This window comes from Amblyomma mixtum, chromosome 9, assembly GCF_055824585.1.
Source record: "Amblyomma mixtum isolate Tamu chromosome 9, ASM5582458v1, whole genome shotgun sequence".
Classification (NCBI taxonomy): Eukaryota; Metazoa; Arthropoda; class Arachnida; order Ixodida; family Ixodidae; genus Amblyomma; species Amblyomma mixtum.
In genome coordinates this window covers 93,328,998-93,347,497 of record NC_143020.1, presented here as the reverse complement: position 1 = coordinate 93,347,497, position 18,500 = coordinate 93,328,998, and the positions used below count along the sequence as shown (strand labels likewise).

The 18,500-nt window shown below is 45.6% G+C and overlaps 1 protein-coding gene and 1 non-coding gene across 2 annotated transcripts; both read left to right on the top strand.

The window, feature by feature from the left end:
• Positions 1-1,970: 1,970 nt before the first annotated feature.
• LOC149330157 (uncharacterized) lies at positions 1,971-15,343 on the top strand. Its single transcript, XM_089559383.1, has 8 exons — positions 1,971-2,172; positions 5,506-5,768; positions 7,745-7,938; positions 9,895-10,153; positions 10,855-10,926; positions 11,920-11,991; positions 12,790-12,879; positions 15,254-15,343. Exons 1-8 carry the CDS (start codon positions 1,971-1,973, stop codon positions 15,341-15,343), a joined length of 1,242 nt encoding a protein of 413 aa, XP_089415509.1.
• Positions 15,344-16,811: 1,468 nt separating this feature from the next.
• On the top strand, positions 16,812-16,885 carry TRNAT-AGU (transfer RNA threonine (anticodon AGU)). Its single transcript has one exon. It is a non-coding gene; the product is annotated as a tRNA-Thr (tRNA).
• Positions 16,886-18,500: the final 1,615 nt, after the last annotated feature.

The window sequence follows — 18,500 nt, the reverse complement described above, 5'->3', positions numbered from 1 at the left end:
TCACACCTGCTTTTAAAAAAGGAATTGAGGGTAAGTTTTCTATTAAGGCGACAGGCACAGAAACGATTGAAGGTGTACTATTGGGAGCATTTGTCCTAATTTCTACAGATATCTACAATCTGCTCCAAGCATCCGTTATGGTTCCACAGCTTTCATAATGGTTAATTTAAACTTGGGTTTTCTAAACTGAATTTTTCTCCCATTTTCTCTGAATGGCCCCTTCCTTTCCACGGCATAAGCACATATATATTTCTAGGTCCAGCTAAGAAGTCAGCTTAGCCTTTGATGGCGTTTAAAAGATAACGTTGCCGTCAACCAGATGTCCATCTTGCTCTGCTCGCTTCCCAGAGCTATAGAGCGCTTAGATTAATCCAAACTGTTTTTGAGTTTGTAAAAAATGAAATGTAACCCGCAGCGGTGAGGTTAACATGGAGCTAAAAAGTTTATTTTTTCGTGAGCATCAACCCCGCACTGCCTATGACGTGTACAGCCGGCCAAATCTTTAGCTGGCGTGCGCGACGGCCGCGTTTTCCGTGCTCCTGCAGCTTATGACGGCGCAAACGTGCTAAGATATCAAATTTAAGTACAGGCTCACTAAGCCCTTGCATAATGTTGTTGTTGTAGCCTACGACAGAATGGCACATACCCACTCTGGGGGATCGGCCAAGAATCGGGTGGTAAAGGTTGGTATTCACCTGTACGTAGTAAAGGCAAAACCAACCTTGCTTAATATTGAGCTTTCCCCAAGTTTGCTTCGTCACAAAGCGCACGAGCGCAGAAAAAGCGGCCTTCGCGCACGCCAGCTAAAGATTTGGCCGGCTGTACGTATAAACAAAATTAATCTTGCTTGTGTACGTTTTAATTAGGTATATCTTGTTTTTTTTTCATCTTCATGACAACAGTATTTTGAAGCGATGTTAACGTAACGTAAGGCGTGCCTCCAACAAAGTGCTGAAGCAACATATCAGGTTAAACTGTGCTGACAAGCAGTTGGCTGGGTGTCGTAGTCACCCATACCAGCATGCCCGAATACATTTTTCAAAAAACCGATAAAAAGGGTCGGCTGAAAATCGCGTAGAGTAGTGGGCAGTATGGCGGGAGCACATTTTCGCACTGAATGGCAAAATGTACGGTTATTTTTTCGTTAAATTTGAGAATGACAGACATTTTGCACAAAAAAAAACTTGTTAAAAAAATTATTCAGAGACTATTAAGATTGCTTACGTGTGGGAATGCGAACGCATTAATGTCCCTTGGTGTATTGTTTACTCGCCATGTTTGTGCATGCATTCAAGACACAGCGCTCCACTGTCTGCATCGTTTCTGGTGACGCGATGTATGACGCCGCCCACATACACACACACACACGTGTATGCATCCCACTTCTAAAACGAAAGTCTGGGATGGCATACAATTGAAAGTTCTTACGTCGTCAGTTCGAATCCCTGTCGCAAATTAGCCTCTAACTTGACTAGCGAGTGTAAGCTATGTCCAACTAGAAATCCTGTGACACCACTCGGAACCGTGTGCGAGTAACGGTTGCTTCACACTTTTGGTACGGATGTCGGGAAAACTGGCTCCACACGGAGGTCGGCCAGTGGCGAGTATATATAGATTAAAGTAATGTATGTCATTGACGGAAGTGGCGTTGCTCCGCTTGCTGTGTCAGTCATGCAGCTGCTTGATGACATCACCCTATTTATTCTTGCCATAACTGGGATATTCTCTACCATTTGCGAGTACACACGCACACACACACACCGCCGGCTTTTCTAGTAATGGGACTAGTAATGCTTTCGCATTAAAAATTGTCATATATATATATATATATATATATATATATATATATATATATATATGGAGCCATCAATAAATCAATGCTCAAGGTGTGTTCCCTCCCGTATTGCTCCCGACTGTACCTGATGATGTGAGCGGATATTTTTAATGTGCGTCCAATGTTTCTATTACTCATGCAGAACCCAAACAAAGACGTTCCCGCTGGAGAGAACAGTCCGTTCCTGGCCGGCTTCCGCGTCGTGGCCTCATTTCACGCCTTGTTCGCTTGCAATGTGGTCAGGAACGTCCGCTCCAGAAGCCTCGCTGACGTCGGCACTTACCAAAGGCCGAGCCTCTACGTCGGCTTCGTCACAGTCTCCTTTCTCGCCTTCATCAGTGAGCACCTGTGCATGTACTACATTCCTCTGAATGTTTAGTCTCAGTGCAAGCCCAGGCAACCTGGACCGGCCATTGTAGTTCATGCTGCTGCCACCATGGGGCACATGGCGCTGAGCGTAAAAGTTGCCGCTAGAATTTTGAATATTTGGTACACCCCACTGATTTCCAATGCCGTCAAAACCGTTCGGTGCGAGCTCAGGAAGCATTATATAAGCGAGATTATGCAGCGCGTGGGACGACTTAACCACCTGTGTCAACATCGTTGAGAGCCATTTCACGAATGGATTTAGTATTTCTCTCGATTACAAGTGCAAATATTTTCAATATTTTCAATCAGTAAAGCGTTGATCGCTATTGGCGTCTGACAGATGGCGCCAGTCAATGATGGCCAAAAAAGTTGGCCACGAAAATAGTCTACATATGACATCATGAACGCGCGCTAGTTTTCGGTATGGACAAATAGGATTAAAAAGTTTCTCACTTAATTTTTGTTTGTTAAGGCTGCGGGTAGCGGTACTGCCAAAACAGGAAAATTTACACGCAGATTGTAATTATAGGTTCTGCTCGAAAATAGGTGCCCCGCATAGAACAAAAGACTTAGGCAAAGAATTGCATTGATCAGTGACGTTTGTAAGGAAGGAAATATCAACAGCTTATCCCTGCTGGATACGGGCGAAGCCATTTTGAGTGATTCGTTATACTCTTAGTCACCTCTCTAGAGAGGAACAGAAGTATTTATGTCATTTACACCTATTTTAAGGGGCGAAGTAAACACAAAAGTGTTAACTTTGCCGTGTATTGTCGTGACTCTCTCAGGTGATAGAAGCACTCCAGTATGCTCCTTGGTTTTGGTGACCGTTGACTTCCTTGATATGTGTGTAACGAGCCCCTCATTTCTTTTCCTTGAATCCTCAATAGCTAACGAAAGCCTAGGTTCTGGCAGTCTTGATGCCACAGTTAGCATAAGAGGGTTCTCGACTAGCTTCCGCCCTCACCGTTCGAACCCCGTTCCTAGTTGGCACTCGTTGTGATAGGGGACGTACAGTCTTTGTCAAAAGTTTGGAGCCCAGAAGGTTTGGTTCTGAGCCACACTACGTGGTTAGCAATGCATCTCCAGTACTCCAAATTTTTTGAAGGTAAGAAGATTTCTGGTCCTGCATCCTCCAATAAATAGAACTTCCACGAATGCTTCAGGAGGCCCACTGCAAGGCTTACGAGCGAACCCCCTGGGCTCTAAACTTTTGACAAAGACTGTACTACGTCCGCTGCTATGGAGGAGGGTGGCGCTGGTGAACACTCGCACGGTTCGGTTACAATACACATAACTACCTCCGAAAGAAGATTGGACAGCCGCCACCGTAGTTCAGTTGGTAGAGTACCGGACGCGAAAATCGGAGGTCATGGGTTGTGGAGCATGGTCGGAGCATGGGGTGTGTTATTTTGTTCTACTTCGTAATCAACTATCTTTCTGGCGATAGAACAAGTACATTAATATGTCCCCACTGATAAGCACGCAAGCAAAAAAATAATAATGATAGACACATTCCCCTAAGCTTCTTCGTTTCTGTGATTTTTGGCTTCCTTCATATGTATGTCATAAAAAGCCCCTCGTTTCCCTTCCCTCGCCTGCTCTCTCAGATGATGCAATTCACGGCCAAGCGTAGTTCATGACCTGTTTCTTCATAAACGGTTAGAACGTGAGGTCTTTGGGCGACGAACTCTCCGAGCATGGATGCGGTAACTGCACACGCTTGTTTCGTCACGAACTCCAAGGTTACCTCACATTTCACAGTCAAATCAGGGCTACTCCGTCGTCCTGGAAAATGCCTACATATTCAAAAGGAGACCACAGCCATTTAATTACATGCATACGCGCTTCTTCTTTTTCTGTATATTTAAACTAAAACATGGCCGCTCTTCGGGACCCTAAATCATAGAACTGGTTATAGATAAACGGGGGTAAGTGTGAGTAGGGCATACCACATCACCTTACTACACCGGTCCATCGCATTGAGGCCATAAGGGGCGTCAAAAAACTTTCTCCCACTATACTAGCCCCCCCCCCCCCCCCCCCCCCCCCCCTAAAAAAAAGAAAAGAATAAGTGGGTGTCTCTCTTCGACTCCGGATGACAAGGAGGCCGACTTATAAGAAATTTGGAGAGGTTAACTAGTGAATCCACCTGGCAAGCAGCTCAGGGCATCATGACGACAGAAAACCCCTTCTCACAAAACAATTCCGCAAATACATACGCATACGCACATACACTTAGTTGCACCCGTGTCCAACGTGCCTCAACAAACGTTTTGAATATTTAAAAACGATAAGGTACTGATATGAAAATAGTTAAGATAATAGCCCGTTCTTCCGATATGTAGCAAAATTTTGTGTATTTTTTTCATCGCCCGAATCGAGTAGTTCAGACTGCCATAGGAAAGCAATGGAGAATGTTTTTGACGATGGTGAGAACGTTAATAGCCAAAAAAATGCAAGTCTGCCGACGGAAGATCTGACGATATATTGATTGTTATAGTAAAATTTCAAAATACGTGAAAAAAAATTGCGTTCATAAACTTGGTCCCGTTCAAAAATGCGTTGGTTTAGAATGGTTTTGGTATGCATATCCCTGCTGTCCAAGTCGACCGTCATAGACGCATACTTCCAGGTGCATATGCAACAATCCCCGCGATTGATGCGATAAACAGACACTTCTCAAAACTATACTCCTGTCACACTCTATAAGCACATCACCACTCGGCCCTTTCTTCTTGCGATAGCGAACGGAATCCAAGTTGCTCATCTGTTCATTCTGTAAAGAAGCTATGTAATGTATTCAGTGTATTGTGCATTTCAATTTAATTATTTATTTATTTTTTACTATGCCCACAGCGCCGAGAGGCACTACAGTGGGTGGGGGAGCGTGGAGGGGGGCGGGGGGGGGGGGGGGGGGGGGGGCAAGACAACTCTAACACAGTCGAGAAGGCAGGAAATGCGGATAAAAAAATATAGGCAAGCAACTGAATTTACAGTCAAACAAGCATACAGGCATCGCTTTTACAATCATTGAAGAAACAAGGCACTAATTACAATTCATATTTCGCGAAGGGAAAAAATACATCAGTGGAGGTAATGGTAACAACATCATGTGGGAGTTTATGTCACTCGCGAATTGTTTGGGGGAAGAAGGACGTCTTGAAGAAGTTCGTTTTACACCTGATCTATTTGATTTTAAAGGAATGATCGTGGCGCCATGCCATGATTCTAACGTGGTTCTACCTCTCATTTCCCTACTGCTTCGCTCATCAAAAAAGTCACGTCCCGTCTTCCCTCAGGTGTCAGCATCCGCGTGTCTAAGACGATGGTCGAAGTGATGCTCGATGAGTCCGGCAAGTACCTGCTCTACACGGCCTACCTGATGCTCTTCCTGGTGTTGGCGGAGGTCAACGCCCTCTTCAACGGCACACTGGCCTTCATCTCCGGCTCGCTCTACGTGGAACTCATCCGAGCATGCTATGCCATCGAGGAACGATTCACTTTGCCCCCGGAAGAGGCCAGGATGGCGGTTCGATATGCCTACAGCATGATAGCATGGCAAGTAAGTTCTTTCACTGGGTCTAGTGCATTAGCACAAGCACAAGATTATTAACGTTTTCAAACCTGTGTGCTTATAAACTATTGCGCACCTATAAAATAGAACAAAGAAGATGCATGACAAATATATCTAACTTAGCCCCGATTCAGTTATTTCAAAGCACATACCCACGCCGTCGCATGTGTAGTACCTATAGTAAGAACAAACTATGGACGCCAAATGGTAACATTGAAACTTCTCTCACCCCTGAATTGATTAATTGCTGCAAATATTGACACAGGAAACGTTAGCTACTCTGACCTCCTCGACTACTTTATTTCTGAAGCCACATTTTCCTAGTATTCATACTTTAAACATTTTTTTCCATGTATTGGTTGCTCTTGTTGTTATAATCTTTATAACAGTGTTTTTTATTGTTGCTCTTATTGTTATTGCTTCATACCATGTGGATTTTCTACAAACGCTGGTGATTGTGTATTTGTCTGCTGGCTGTTTTTTTCTGAGAAGTGCCGTTGCATGCCACTGCCCACTTGTGTACAGGGGGTGGGAACCTTGTCAAGCGATAACCGCTTTTATTCCTATCCCCTCCAAAACTGTATGGTGATGGAAATAAACCATTATTATTGTTGTTATTATTATTACCAACTAGGGGTCAGTTATTTCAAGAGAAACAGAAGCGCTCACATTGAACTGGAAGCAAAAAAAAAAATGTTTCACCACATTTCTTACGTTATGTAACGTCAACCCGATCTTCCAGCAGTCTTTGCGAAGTTCGAGTGAGGATATGGGAAGTTGAGAGGATGCGGGAAATTGAGTTGCCAGACCCAAGTTAATGTATGTTCTCCAAATTGTCATGAGCAGCTCGTTCGGTCGCCATTGTCTTCTGGCAGCGCTCGTAACAAGCAGACCCAACTATTTAGGGTGATAGGATGGGAAGCTCTAGAATAGCGAGGAAAGTTTCTTGATAGCTCCCAAACTTTGGATTTGAATGAAAAAAATTGGGCAGTGGCTCAGCTCGGCTATTCCAGGATACACGTAGCGAAAGCTAAGGCATAGCTTGGTTAGCCTTGGTTAGTCTCCGACATGTTATCAGGCATGCGACACAGCTGGCGAAGCGAGTGGAGGCGAGCGCAACGACGAGGCAAGCGGTGTGACGTCATACCAAACGGCGGAGGCGGCTCCGCGGAGAGGCGCGCGGTGTGACGTCATGCCAGATGGCGCGACGAGCGCGCGGTGTCCGCCAGCTGCGGCGGTTGCTAGGCGTTGGCTCAAGGTCGGTCTCTATGCCTCCTCAGAGCGCCGCCACAACGAAATCGCAAGTTCGTGGCCAATGTAGCTTTCGCTACAAAGTTATAGAGTGCACTTAAGACTGCTTACGTGCTTTGAATTCGTAAGCATGGTCTCAAAGTGAGCTCTGTTGAGAGGCTCATTAAAGATTCCTTCTTAACGACACACCTACTAATTAGCATACAGTCGTAAGGAAACTCATAGAATAGGTTTAACTTTCTTCGAAAACATAGCGTAAAAAGGACACGGATGACACAGAAGTGGACAGGACAGGCGCTAACTTTAACTTTATTCGCCAAGAAGTAACCGAGTTTCGTCGAAGATGGGATGCGGGCTTGCCTCGCAATCTGAAAGTCCTTGGTTCCATAAAACCTCAACTTCGTAACAAATTTTATTTTTTCTTCTTTGCTGTAGGTGTCAATATCTTATGGTCTACTGCTGACGTTGTGCGAGAGCATGGTGACATCACTGAGGAATTTCGTGCCATGGAAGGCGAAGAACGCTGGCCTTTGGCTAATTGGACATAGAATGCTTTCGCCTTAAAAGTTAATCATGAAAGTATAAAAGTTCTACTCTAAAATTTCCAGAACGTCTTTAATCTGCAAGCATTAACTTTTTTATTCTAACTGCAATACGAACTGCCAATGTCTGCCTTTGTGTTTGACATCGAAAAAAAAAATTCTATTTTTCAGGTGTTCGGATCTTCGTGGTCTTTCTTCTTTAATACCGGTGGAGGTCTCGATGTGGAGATTCTGGAAAGTTTTGCCAAGATCTCGCCGTTCATCCACAGCATTGTATTAGCACTGAAGTACTACGGCGTCATTCAGTTGTCTGTCTGGGTAATGATACCAAGACTATGGATGGCATACTTCGCAAGGACTCTCAGGTTTGAGACAAGAAGTTACTACTACCCTCGTATAAAGTTGTTACGAAAATATGAACTTTCTATGTTATGTGTAGGCGTAAACAAATGCTTTCTGCTTAGTTTTCAGTTAAAATTTCTGACATGGTGCTTTTATGAGCATAGTGTTTAGCTGATTTACCTGAGTTTGTGATTTCGACTCTAGCCGCAGCGGCGGGGTACATGGGTGCATTGACGCCTGGGTGCATGTCAAAGAATCAAATGGGGTCGAAACCTACCCGGCGTCTTTCACTAAAGCGTGTGTCTTAGATCATAATGTCGTCTTAAACCGCACAATGACGGCGTACGCACCGGCTATCTAAAATAATGAAACATCGCATGGGCGATGAAAATTTAATTATATTTAGATCATGACCAATGGCTTGAATTTTGAAGGCACAATGTGTAATGTGTGCCCTAATAATTATTCTGCATATATTAATGCCAAGCTGTGTGTAACGATGGCAAAGAAATTATGTTTTTTGTCTATTGCATTACATACACATTGATTACGGTGGCTGACCAGCTGACCTGCTTTGTTGGGTGTCATGTTCACTTTGATTTCTGCTTCCCTGCTGCCTTGCTTAATCTCCTCACATTTTCATCCCATTATCTTCTTCCTGCCTAAGCAGGCGAAGTGAAACGCCCATAAATAAACGCTTATACACTATCCCTATCTGCAGCACCTTATACCAGGAGCCCATTAGCCTTAACCTGCCATTGTCCTGCCCTCATTTGTCATTTCTATTCTCCGTGATAGAAGTTCAGCGTTGAAGTAATCAAACAAATTTATTTCTCTTTAAGTGTTTACTTCTTTGCTTATTTATTCTTCCTATTAACCATGATAAGAGGGCTGTGACGGAGAAGAAATAAAAAGATTACAACAAAGCACATAGTCAGAGTTGTAGTAAGTATTAATACAGCTTTGAAATGCTCTCACGCTGAAGCCCGCGACACGGAAAAGAAAGGGCACATTGGAAACGTAACGAAACTGCGCATAATTGACAAGTTGGCTAAATAAAATAATTATCACAACGTATTTCAAGCGCTTCCACACTGAACCCACGGATGAGATATGACTAAGTAATTGATTTTATAGCTTTGTTCATAAGGATCTGTAAACTGTCAGCTGCATGTTGTTGGTAGGGATATAAATATTTAGTGTACTTTTTACGCATAAGAGCACAGAACACTATACGTGTGCCAATCATGACGTGGCAATTCAGGACCCTGTTCATTTTTCGATGCTGCTTAAAGGTGTTACCTGAACGCCATTGGTCGTGATCTAGACAGGGCCATGAACTGTACGGAAGCTTCCCCTCAAAGGTGAGTGCAAATTTTCTCTATTCCGCAAAATATTTATTTCCATGATGGTTTTATGCATGTTCCAACTCCTCTAAACTTTCTAAAACCAGTCCAGTGAATTTTCTTCAATAATCAACCTCCCCCCCCCCCCCTCCCACTCAGATGCAAATAAACGTAAAGCAAGCAAAAAAAAAAACGTTTGTTTGCGGTGTTGACTTTCAGGTTTGGTACCTTGGATTTAATGGCACATCAACAAAAAGGATCGCATGCGACATCGTGAAATTTATTGCTGTGTTTAGTGCATGACATGACAGCAAGAAAGGTTATCAAATGCTCAAAAAGTTATGAAGCTTTCGTCATTTTCTCGCAGCCTAGACCTGCGTGCCACCGCTACGTATGCTCGCCACTAAAGTTTTGATTTCTTCTGTGGTGTAAAATTTGTTTTTTTTTTCTATGATTATGGGTACAGAAACACATGAAAGGCTCTTCGAATATGTATCGTTTTCTCCAAACATGACAGGCATAACGTTTTGGACCCAAGAAAAAAATTATTCGGTGCTTGACATGAAAACCGCTTGACCATCTCGTGGTCCTTGTTGCCAACTGGCCCACGCTACTGATTTTTTTTTTTTGCAGGATAATAAGACAAATGGATACAACGAAGAGCAACCTAGAACGCGTCAAGGCGGCGTCCCGTCTGGCCTCGCGCATCGTCTCTTTGGGATTCGTTTTCGCCTTGGCCACCAATGCCATCAATATGAGTGTGGCTGTCCACTGCTCCTCTACGGGTACGACACTCAGCCCCAGGACCCGAATCTACTTCGCCGGTTGGGCGCTGCTTCAGGTGGTCAACCTGATGTGGCCTGTATTGGCGTGGCAACGGATCAAGCGCCAGGTACTATAGTCCTCGACTGGCATGTACCTTTGGGAATGCTTGCTTCAAAACGAGAAGATAGCGAAAGCAACAAAGAACACATTACTATCTAGATTACTATCTCGGTGGACACCTAAACCGTGCCACAAGGGAAGGGAAGAAGGTGGGAGTGAAAGAAGAAAGAGAGATAGAGGTGCTACAGTGGAGGCCTCCGGAATAATTTCGACCACCTGGGGATCTTTAACGTGCACTGACATCGCACAGCACACGGGCGCCTTTGTGTTTCGCTCTATCCAAACGCGGCCGCCACGGTCGGGTTCGAACCCGGGTACTCCTGGTCGTTAGACGAGCGCCTTAACCACTGAGCCACCGCGGCGGGTTGAGGCCGCCTCAAAGTTGCTTTCTTTTGTCGCTAGGCGATGGTTGCGGGGGCGGCCGCCAGTTTTTTAAATTTCATTGCACGTTGCCTCATACCTGTGGCGCGCTCACGTTTCACTGTAAATCCTAGATTTGCCTTATGAGATTTAAGTTCGTATGTAAGACCAATGTCGTGCAGAGGCTCGTGTGAAGGCCGTGGTGCGTAAATGAGCGGCTTGGGCTCGCAAGTGGGAAAAGGTACAAGCGGTGTATGGGCCACGGCGTTGACATAGTCGTTCACGGCGCGATCAAGCGATCAATGTACGGATGCGAAATGTATAAGGTGCGGGTGCTCGGTCTCCCAGATGCCATTTAAAGATAGCAAGATCTTCAAGTACCAAGCAAACTTCTACCGTGAAATCTGCCAGGATCCTCAGGTACTGGACCGTGATTCGTTCAAAGGCATAAATGTCCAAAATAAACATCTCAAAAGCACAGCGGGAAGCGAGCTAGCGCTCAGCATCCGTATTATCACGAATGTGTAATTGTCATATTTTATTGTGAAAGCAATACTAGTTGCACTTTCAGCCCGTCTCGTAGCGAGGCCGGTAGCTACCATATCAGCATATTGGATTGGATTGGATTGGATTGTATAACCGATGCATCACCACAAGTCTAACCACAAGCACCACCACCACCTACACTGCCTGCTGAACCATGGCGTAGGTACGGATATTGCATTCGCAATTACCGGGCTTAACCAAGCTAAGCCACAGCCATTTTTTTATTTTATTGAGATATCCTTAGGTGGGCCATGAAGCCGACAACTGTGCGGCGGCTTCGGCACCTTACAAACTCCATCAGCGAGCCGCGGCAGGTGCTGTTTAGGAAGTTTTCCTCTCATCACCTGCCACTGGTCAACCTTCCCTCTCCCCTCACCACTTGTAGGAAGGGAGGGGGAGAGGGAGACGCCGGAAGAAGAATGACACAGGAAATATGAAAGTGGCTTAGAAGGAAATGACCCGGACAACTACAGGGCTGCGTGCAAAATAGGCAGTCTTCCTGAGAACTATGTGTCAAATAATGAGTTTGGCGGAAAGAGCAGCTTGAGAATTCAAGCCCTACCGGTGGCTGTGTTTGAAACAGCCACTTGCTGTGCAATGGCGCTTCGCTTAACCGCAGCGTCACGGCGTCGGTAGTGTTATGAGAACCCGCCGCGATCTAACAATATGACGCATATTGTGTAGTTGCGTTGTTGGAATTCGAACTTAATAAGAATTGGAATAGACTGAGGAGGGAAAGACATAAGCTCAGAGTTGGGACAGAGTCAGAAATTCGAGAGAATAGCAACTGCAAGAAGAATACTATCGAATTTCCTCCGCATTAATCCTCTTGATCACTCCTAGTTTTTTTTCCGTCGTGCCTTACAGGTTGCTAAGATACGGTACACCGTGCAGACCTTCGAGCTACCAGAAGGAGCCCCTGCCGGTATTTCAGAACGTGTGAGTGCACAGTTACTTAATTTGCGATTGCAGTGTTTAATTGCTGAGTTTATGCTATCGTTGGTTTGCTAACAAGCACGGAAACATTAAATGACTGCGTACAAAAGCCGCAGATATTAACCAGAAGCATTTCTAGCTGTTTCGTATTCTTTAATGTTCTGAATTTCGCCAAGCCTATTCATAGCTAGGGTGCCAACTGAATAATGGAAACCGTGAAAGAGAAAAAGGAATGCAGGGTGGTTGATCAGACGGGTGTTCCTGTTGGCCACCCTGCACTGACAGAAAGGGTATAGATCTGAAAGATGGAGAGAGGGCTGGATCTAGCAGCAGGAACATCAGGCAAACGTCAGTCCGTGAAACTTAACCTTCCCCTAGTACTCAATGAATACGAGAAATTTACCAGCCCCAACCTTAACCAATTGCGGCAGTACTTTTTGTCCCTTTAGAATTTAATGATTGTTATTTATTTCCTTTTACCCAGATTTTCTGTCTTTTATGCCTTATATCTATGTCTTACTCCTCACATTTATACATGTCCCTGTTACACTGAATTTTTCACTTGTTCACATATGTGCTATAAATTTATGTATTACGTTATTGTACTGTATATTTACTTTATGATACCTTGTATAGTATGTCCTGCCTTGTTGTGCATTGGGCCCTGGGCCTTGTCAAGATGACATGACAGCTTTTAGCCCAGATGACAAACCAGAAGTTTCTGAAAAATAAAAAGAAAGGAACTGAATATGCGCACTGCAAACTCACAATGACAACACATGAGTAAATTGTCCTGTGCAGGTTCTGATGGTGCTACAATGTGTGGACACCGATGATTTCAAGAACTGTCTCGGTGGATTCCTCGCTATCGAGCCGTCAATGGTGGCTGGTGTAAGTGGATCTTGCGCGTTACTTTTTGCAAATGGCATGCTCTCAATTCTAATATAAGCAGCAAAATGCTTTTCTACCGTCCTTCTTTCAAAAACGCTCGTACGTATAAAGGCTACTCGTTAAGAATGGTTCCGGTCGAGAAGTTAAAGATCCGCACTCGATGAAAATGTGGTGCGACAAGTCATTTCGCCGAGCATATTTTTTTACTTTAGATTCTTGTTTGTGAATAAAACTGCTGAGATTCCTAACGAACCAATGCACTTCACAATGGACTCAAGGCTCATTTTGTTATATCCTGAGCGGCTGCATGGATTAGTTCTGTGAAAGTGGCATACGCTAAAGAAGATAGCTCTGCCCTGAAGATTACATGTTAGGCTCATTGTCCCGAAGATTACTTTTTTACAGCGATAGCTGTCAGGCGCCCGTTCCGAGGTTTCACGTCGTAGTCGTCGGCGTAACCGGTGGGTGCGTTTCCATGGAAACCACCCGGAAAATAGTTGCCCTGGAAAGACGAGAAGAGTTACCATTGAAGGAGACGTTATGGCGAGACCTTAGGAAGGCTTAACTAGAGAATGATTACTACGGTAACCGTCCGGAATGCGGTTACCTTAGAAGAAGGAGGGCATGGCGGAAGCGTAGAAATACCAACTGTAGGATGATTACCGTAGAAGGAGCAAGGTATGGCGAGAGCGTGAGAACGCGCAACCGGTACGGGTTACCATGGGAGACAACCGGAGAGCAGTTATCCTAGGAGAATAAGGAGGGTTGCAGTTTGTGTGTAGCGAGAGTGCAGGAAGGCGTACCACGGTAACCATCCGTTACCGGTTACCGTGGGAAGAGTACGAATAGTATGGTGAGAGCGGAGGAATGTAGCACGCTACATGTGCGGCACCTGCTGTGAAACGCGCTGCCCAAAAAGATCACCGGCAACGCTGTGCTTCTAGAGCAGCGGAGTACTGTAGAGCAGACCTAGAAAAAAACAGCTATGTGTAGAAAACAAAAAACAGTCGTACTTGTATTTGGGCGTGTTGGTTCATAACTATTCAGAAGGACACAGGACACAGCGCTCGTCCTTGTCTACTTCTTGTGGGTTTCTAAGTGGACACAGGCCACCACCCACCGCGGGTTCGAGCTTCGCGCGAGCCAAGGGCCCCGATCAGCCGTCACCACACACACACTGGGACACCGCTGCAGCGCACTCAACCTCCGCTGGGAGGAGAGCGATTCGCCGCAAAGAAATAGGCCTCCAAGTTCACCAAGGAGACGTTTATTCACGTCGTCCTTCAGCAGTACACACGCACTCAATCGTCACCCCGTCCCGGGGGCGCGCGAGGAGCAAGGCTCCGCTGCGCGCACGAAGCGACTCGAGCAATGTGCGCCGCTAGCACGCCGCTGCAGGAGAATGTCCCCGCGGCAGTGCTGTGATCTCTCTCTCGTGTCGACCGTTGGGCCGGTTGCGAGAGAGAGTGGGCAATCAACGCAAGGTACGCCTGTCGGAGGTCGCTGGACCCCGCTGGACAGGCTCGAGCCGCTGCAGGTCAGAGGACACGTGCGGGCGAGCTCGAGTAAGCACTGGTCCGAACGGCAAAGGCCGGCACGGACAAACAGTAACGTACGCACCTTACGCTGTCTCGGAGGGATCTCTCTCTCTCGGCCCCGCTCGGACGGTCGCGCGGTGCGCGGCCGCCCAGCGGATCCCGACTTCCCGCCAAAAGGCGCCAATGGCAAAGGCCCTTGGGGAACCGGGGCGGAGCTGTGGCTAAATGACAGTGATTAGTCACCCAGCCGCCTCTCCACCGCCTGAGGCGGGAGCAAGGGAAAGAGGAGAAACAACGCGGGAAGCCGGAACAGCCGCGCAAAGGCGACGGCGGAAAGCCAAGATTCCCACATTCTATATCCGTGTCTTTTATTGTGCCCCTGTGTCCTCCTACAAAAAACAGTGCCCTGAAACTATAGATAAGGGAGGTCGCTATCATATTATTCTACATAACCTATCCTAAAGTATAAACACCTTAAAAGCTGTCGCTGAAACTCGCGCTAAACAGTGGTAACCGTTCTGTCAAATTTTGTCTCAGTAAGAGTGGTAATGAAATCGCATCAGCAACTCATTTGTGCTTTTGTACTTTTCTGTAGATTCGAACAAATCGTCTCATTTTCAGGACCTGTAGCAACTATTCTGCATTCTTAAGCAGACGTACAAATATGGGTACTGTTTTGTAAAGTACTATCTACGCGTAAAACAAGAAGGAAAAAGCTCGCCCTAAACTCGATTATATGCAGAAGGGAAGCAGTCTTCGAGGAGCCAACATTTTTTGCGCACGGTGAGGCTGACGAATATTGTCTTCACGTACTTGTTCTGCCTTTACTTTTCCAGGTGATTGGAGCAATAGTGGCGTACATTGTGCTTCTGCGGCAGACAACGGAGATTCTGACGGCAGCTGGAGTGTCACGGTGTCGACCATAGCATCCACAGTACCGAGTTCATCTAGAGTCTAAGGAGGAGCGCAATACATCGACGCAACACAAGAAATTCGGTTGCACAGAAAACTCTACTGTGTGTTGGTTATGAAAACGAAAGTGTATTGCTAGGCCTTGATTTGAAAACAAAGGCGGAGTCTTATCACAATATTAGTTATTGCATTCTAGAAACTATCCTTACGCTGTATCTTTTGAGAACGTAGATGAGATTTCCGGGCCGCATAAAATACTTTCAGTGGTTACACTTGGCTTAGCCAATCCCCGGATTCTTTAAGTTGCTCGGGAGCTACTCCTGGACGTGAAAATGTTGGCGCGTTACTATAATTTCACAGAGCTCTTGCTGTACACAAAACGATGTTACAGGTCACCAGCACCACCAACTTCAACACCGTTACAGGGCACAAGATGTTGCAGCATAATGCTGAGCGTTCCACCGGGCGTCTTAATTATTCTACTTCTTTATTTACTTCCCAATGTTTCTCACTGAAGAATAAAGTATATTCTTCACGCGATGCAATACGCTGCACGCATGAATAAATGAAAACATTGATGAGCGTATTTACATTGAAATTAACTTTATAGTTGACGAGAAGGAGCGTGTTATACTTTTGCAAAAACTTTGACAGTCTATATACACTAAACAGTCTAAGGGCAGCATAGGTTGAAATTTGAGAGTAAATGCCTTAGGTGAAATGCCCACAAGAGTTCGCAATAGTAATGAAAAGGCGCATAGCTCTCCCATTTCTCGCGGGACATCTCAACTACACCGTGAAGGAATGAATGGAGGAGGGAACGAAAGATGAAAATGAAAAATAGATGTGTACTGGAGGGCTCCGAATTTATTTCAACAAACTGAACTTTGTTACCTTCCCTTAAAATCGCACAGCACAGGGCTTTTTTTTCCACAAATGTGGAAGCGATAACCTGGATGCATGGGTACAGTTGAGCATTGAAAGACAGTTTTAGGTACTATAGTGAGAAGCAGTGCTTAGCCAACTGTAACCCTGGGAAGCCATTAGCGACACATTCAGCGGCACATCCCTTGAGTACCATCCACATACTTGTTCAAAGGAATGTTTATCTGCCCGCACTCATGTGCCGTCAAAGTAATCATTACACGTGTACACAGAAAAGTGACCAGTGAGCCCTATCTCTCTCAAAACATCTCTGCCAATCAAGGAAAGCTGTGCGTCGTAGGTAACCCATAAATGTTTCCTTAACACCTCCAATACGTGCCGCTAATCTTAATTAGCGCTTTTCGTGCCGTCTACGGCGGAAAATTTAAGAACGTGGCTTCCATCGGAAATCACCTGGCCGTAAGAAGTACCACTGTCGCTACTTCCCTGATTCGCACGAGGAAATGCAGCGCCGACAAAGTCTGTGCGTACAAAGAGAGATGCTTTCGGTCTTTTCAAAAGTCCGCGAATATTAGGGGGGTTCCGTGTGTTTCCATCGGCGCCGTGGCTTAGTTGGTTAAAGCGCCTGTTTAGTAAACAGGAGATCGTGAGTTCGAATCTCGCCGGTGCCTTAGTTTTTTTTCTTCTCTCAGCAAAAAGCGTCGCTGGTCTCGTACTTACGAGCACTTGGAACGACGAGCGTCGCTGGTCTCGTACTTACGAGCACTTGGAACGACGAGCGTTGAAGCAGTGTGACGTGCCGTACGTTGCAACCATGTTGGTTTGCATGCATAGCGTCTGTAACTAGGTGACTACAGTCAAAGACGCAGTTGTAAATGAAAGACCTGCGAGGAAATAGTTTGTTACAACGCATACAGAACCTCCCTCGTTCGCATGCTATAGCTTTTAGCATAAAGGAACAAACTTGAGAAAGCTTTGTACCATTGCCCCCCTCTTAAATAAACATTGACCCGATGCGTAAAATGAGAACTAAAGGCAACCACCAAAAGAAACAAAGAAAATTCAGACACTATAAATGAGCGCGCATGGTGAGATGACCGACATATACACTGACATTTTAAACAACAGTGCCTTTCACCTCGCGTAATGCTGTTTCAGGAGCACGACATTCACCTAATCTATGGGTATGGCAGCGCAGCTTCGAAGTTGTCGTTTAATCTGGAACGACTTCATAGCACAATTCATCTATTGGCCGAATAATCTTGTAAGATCCAAAAAAAAAACGCCACAACAGTTATTTCACTAAATTCTCGACAAAAGATTGGTGTCCAAACCCAGACTCTGTTAATTCACTTTTATTCTGCGTCTAATCGTCGCAGATTGTAGTGCCGGGCTTGTTTTGCGCTGCAAGGTCTTTGATCCGTGGCTATACTCGGATACAAGTCAAGAACAAAGCGCCAAATACCCCTCACAGGGGAATTCCAGCCAATGACGTCGACAGATTGTCCCGGTTTCTCTGTTAGTCTCTTTGAACTTCTAGCATGGCATAGCAGGGAATGGTAGATGAAAGAGGATTAACTACGGCTTAATCGGATTATCCATGATGTCATGGAAATCAGTGGACAGCATTGGCTGCAGGGCATCCTTTGAGAGGTATCTGATTCTTTGTTCTTGAGTGGTATCTGACTATAAGAAAGTCGCCAGGCTGCTTTTACACGCTGAACGTTGGCGGCGACAATAAAGCTGTGTTCTCTACTGACGCTTGGAAGAATTGCGTAGAGCGCGGTGGTAGTCCACCTGCCATGTACAGGCCGGAACGGAATAACCAGGGTGGTCTCCTGCAAAGCGGAGTTCTCGACCGAAGAAGACTTAGGGGCGGAGGACATTAGAAGTCTAGTGTTCCGCGTCAACATATATCGCAAGCATGTTTGAGATAGTTTTAACTAAGCGCTTCTTGAGGCCGTTCGTCTGCGGATGGTACAAAGTTGTCCTCCGGTGGCTTGTCAGACTGTAGCAATTGATGGCTTGCGTCAGCTGAGCCGTGAATTCCCCCTGTCTGTCACGACCACTTAGGAGGCCGTGTCCCAGCAGGATGGATTCCACGAAAAATTGCACATCTTCTGCTGCTGTGCTGTTGACACGGCTTTTGCTTCGGGGTTGAGGGTCGCCACTAATACCCATTTATTTCCTGACGCCGACGTAGGGAAGGGGCCGATAAGGTCCATAACGATATGCGGGAATGGCCTTGTTGATGATGGCATTGACTTGAGAAGTCCTGCTGGCTTT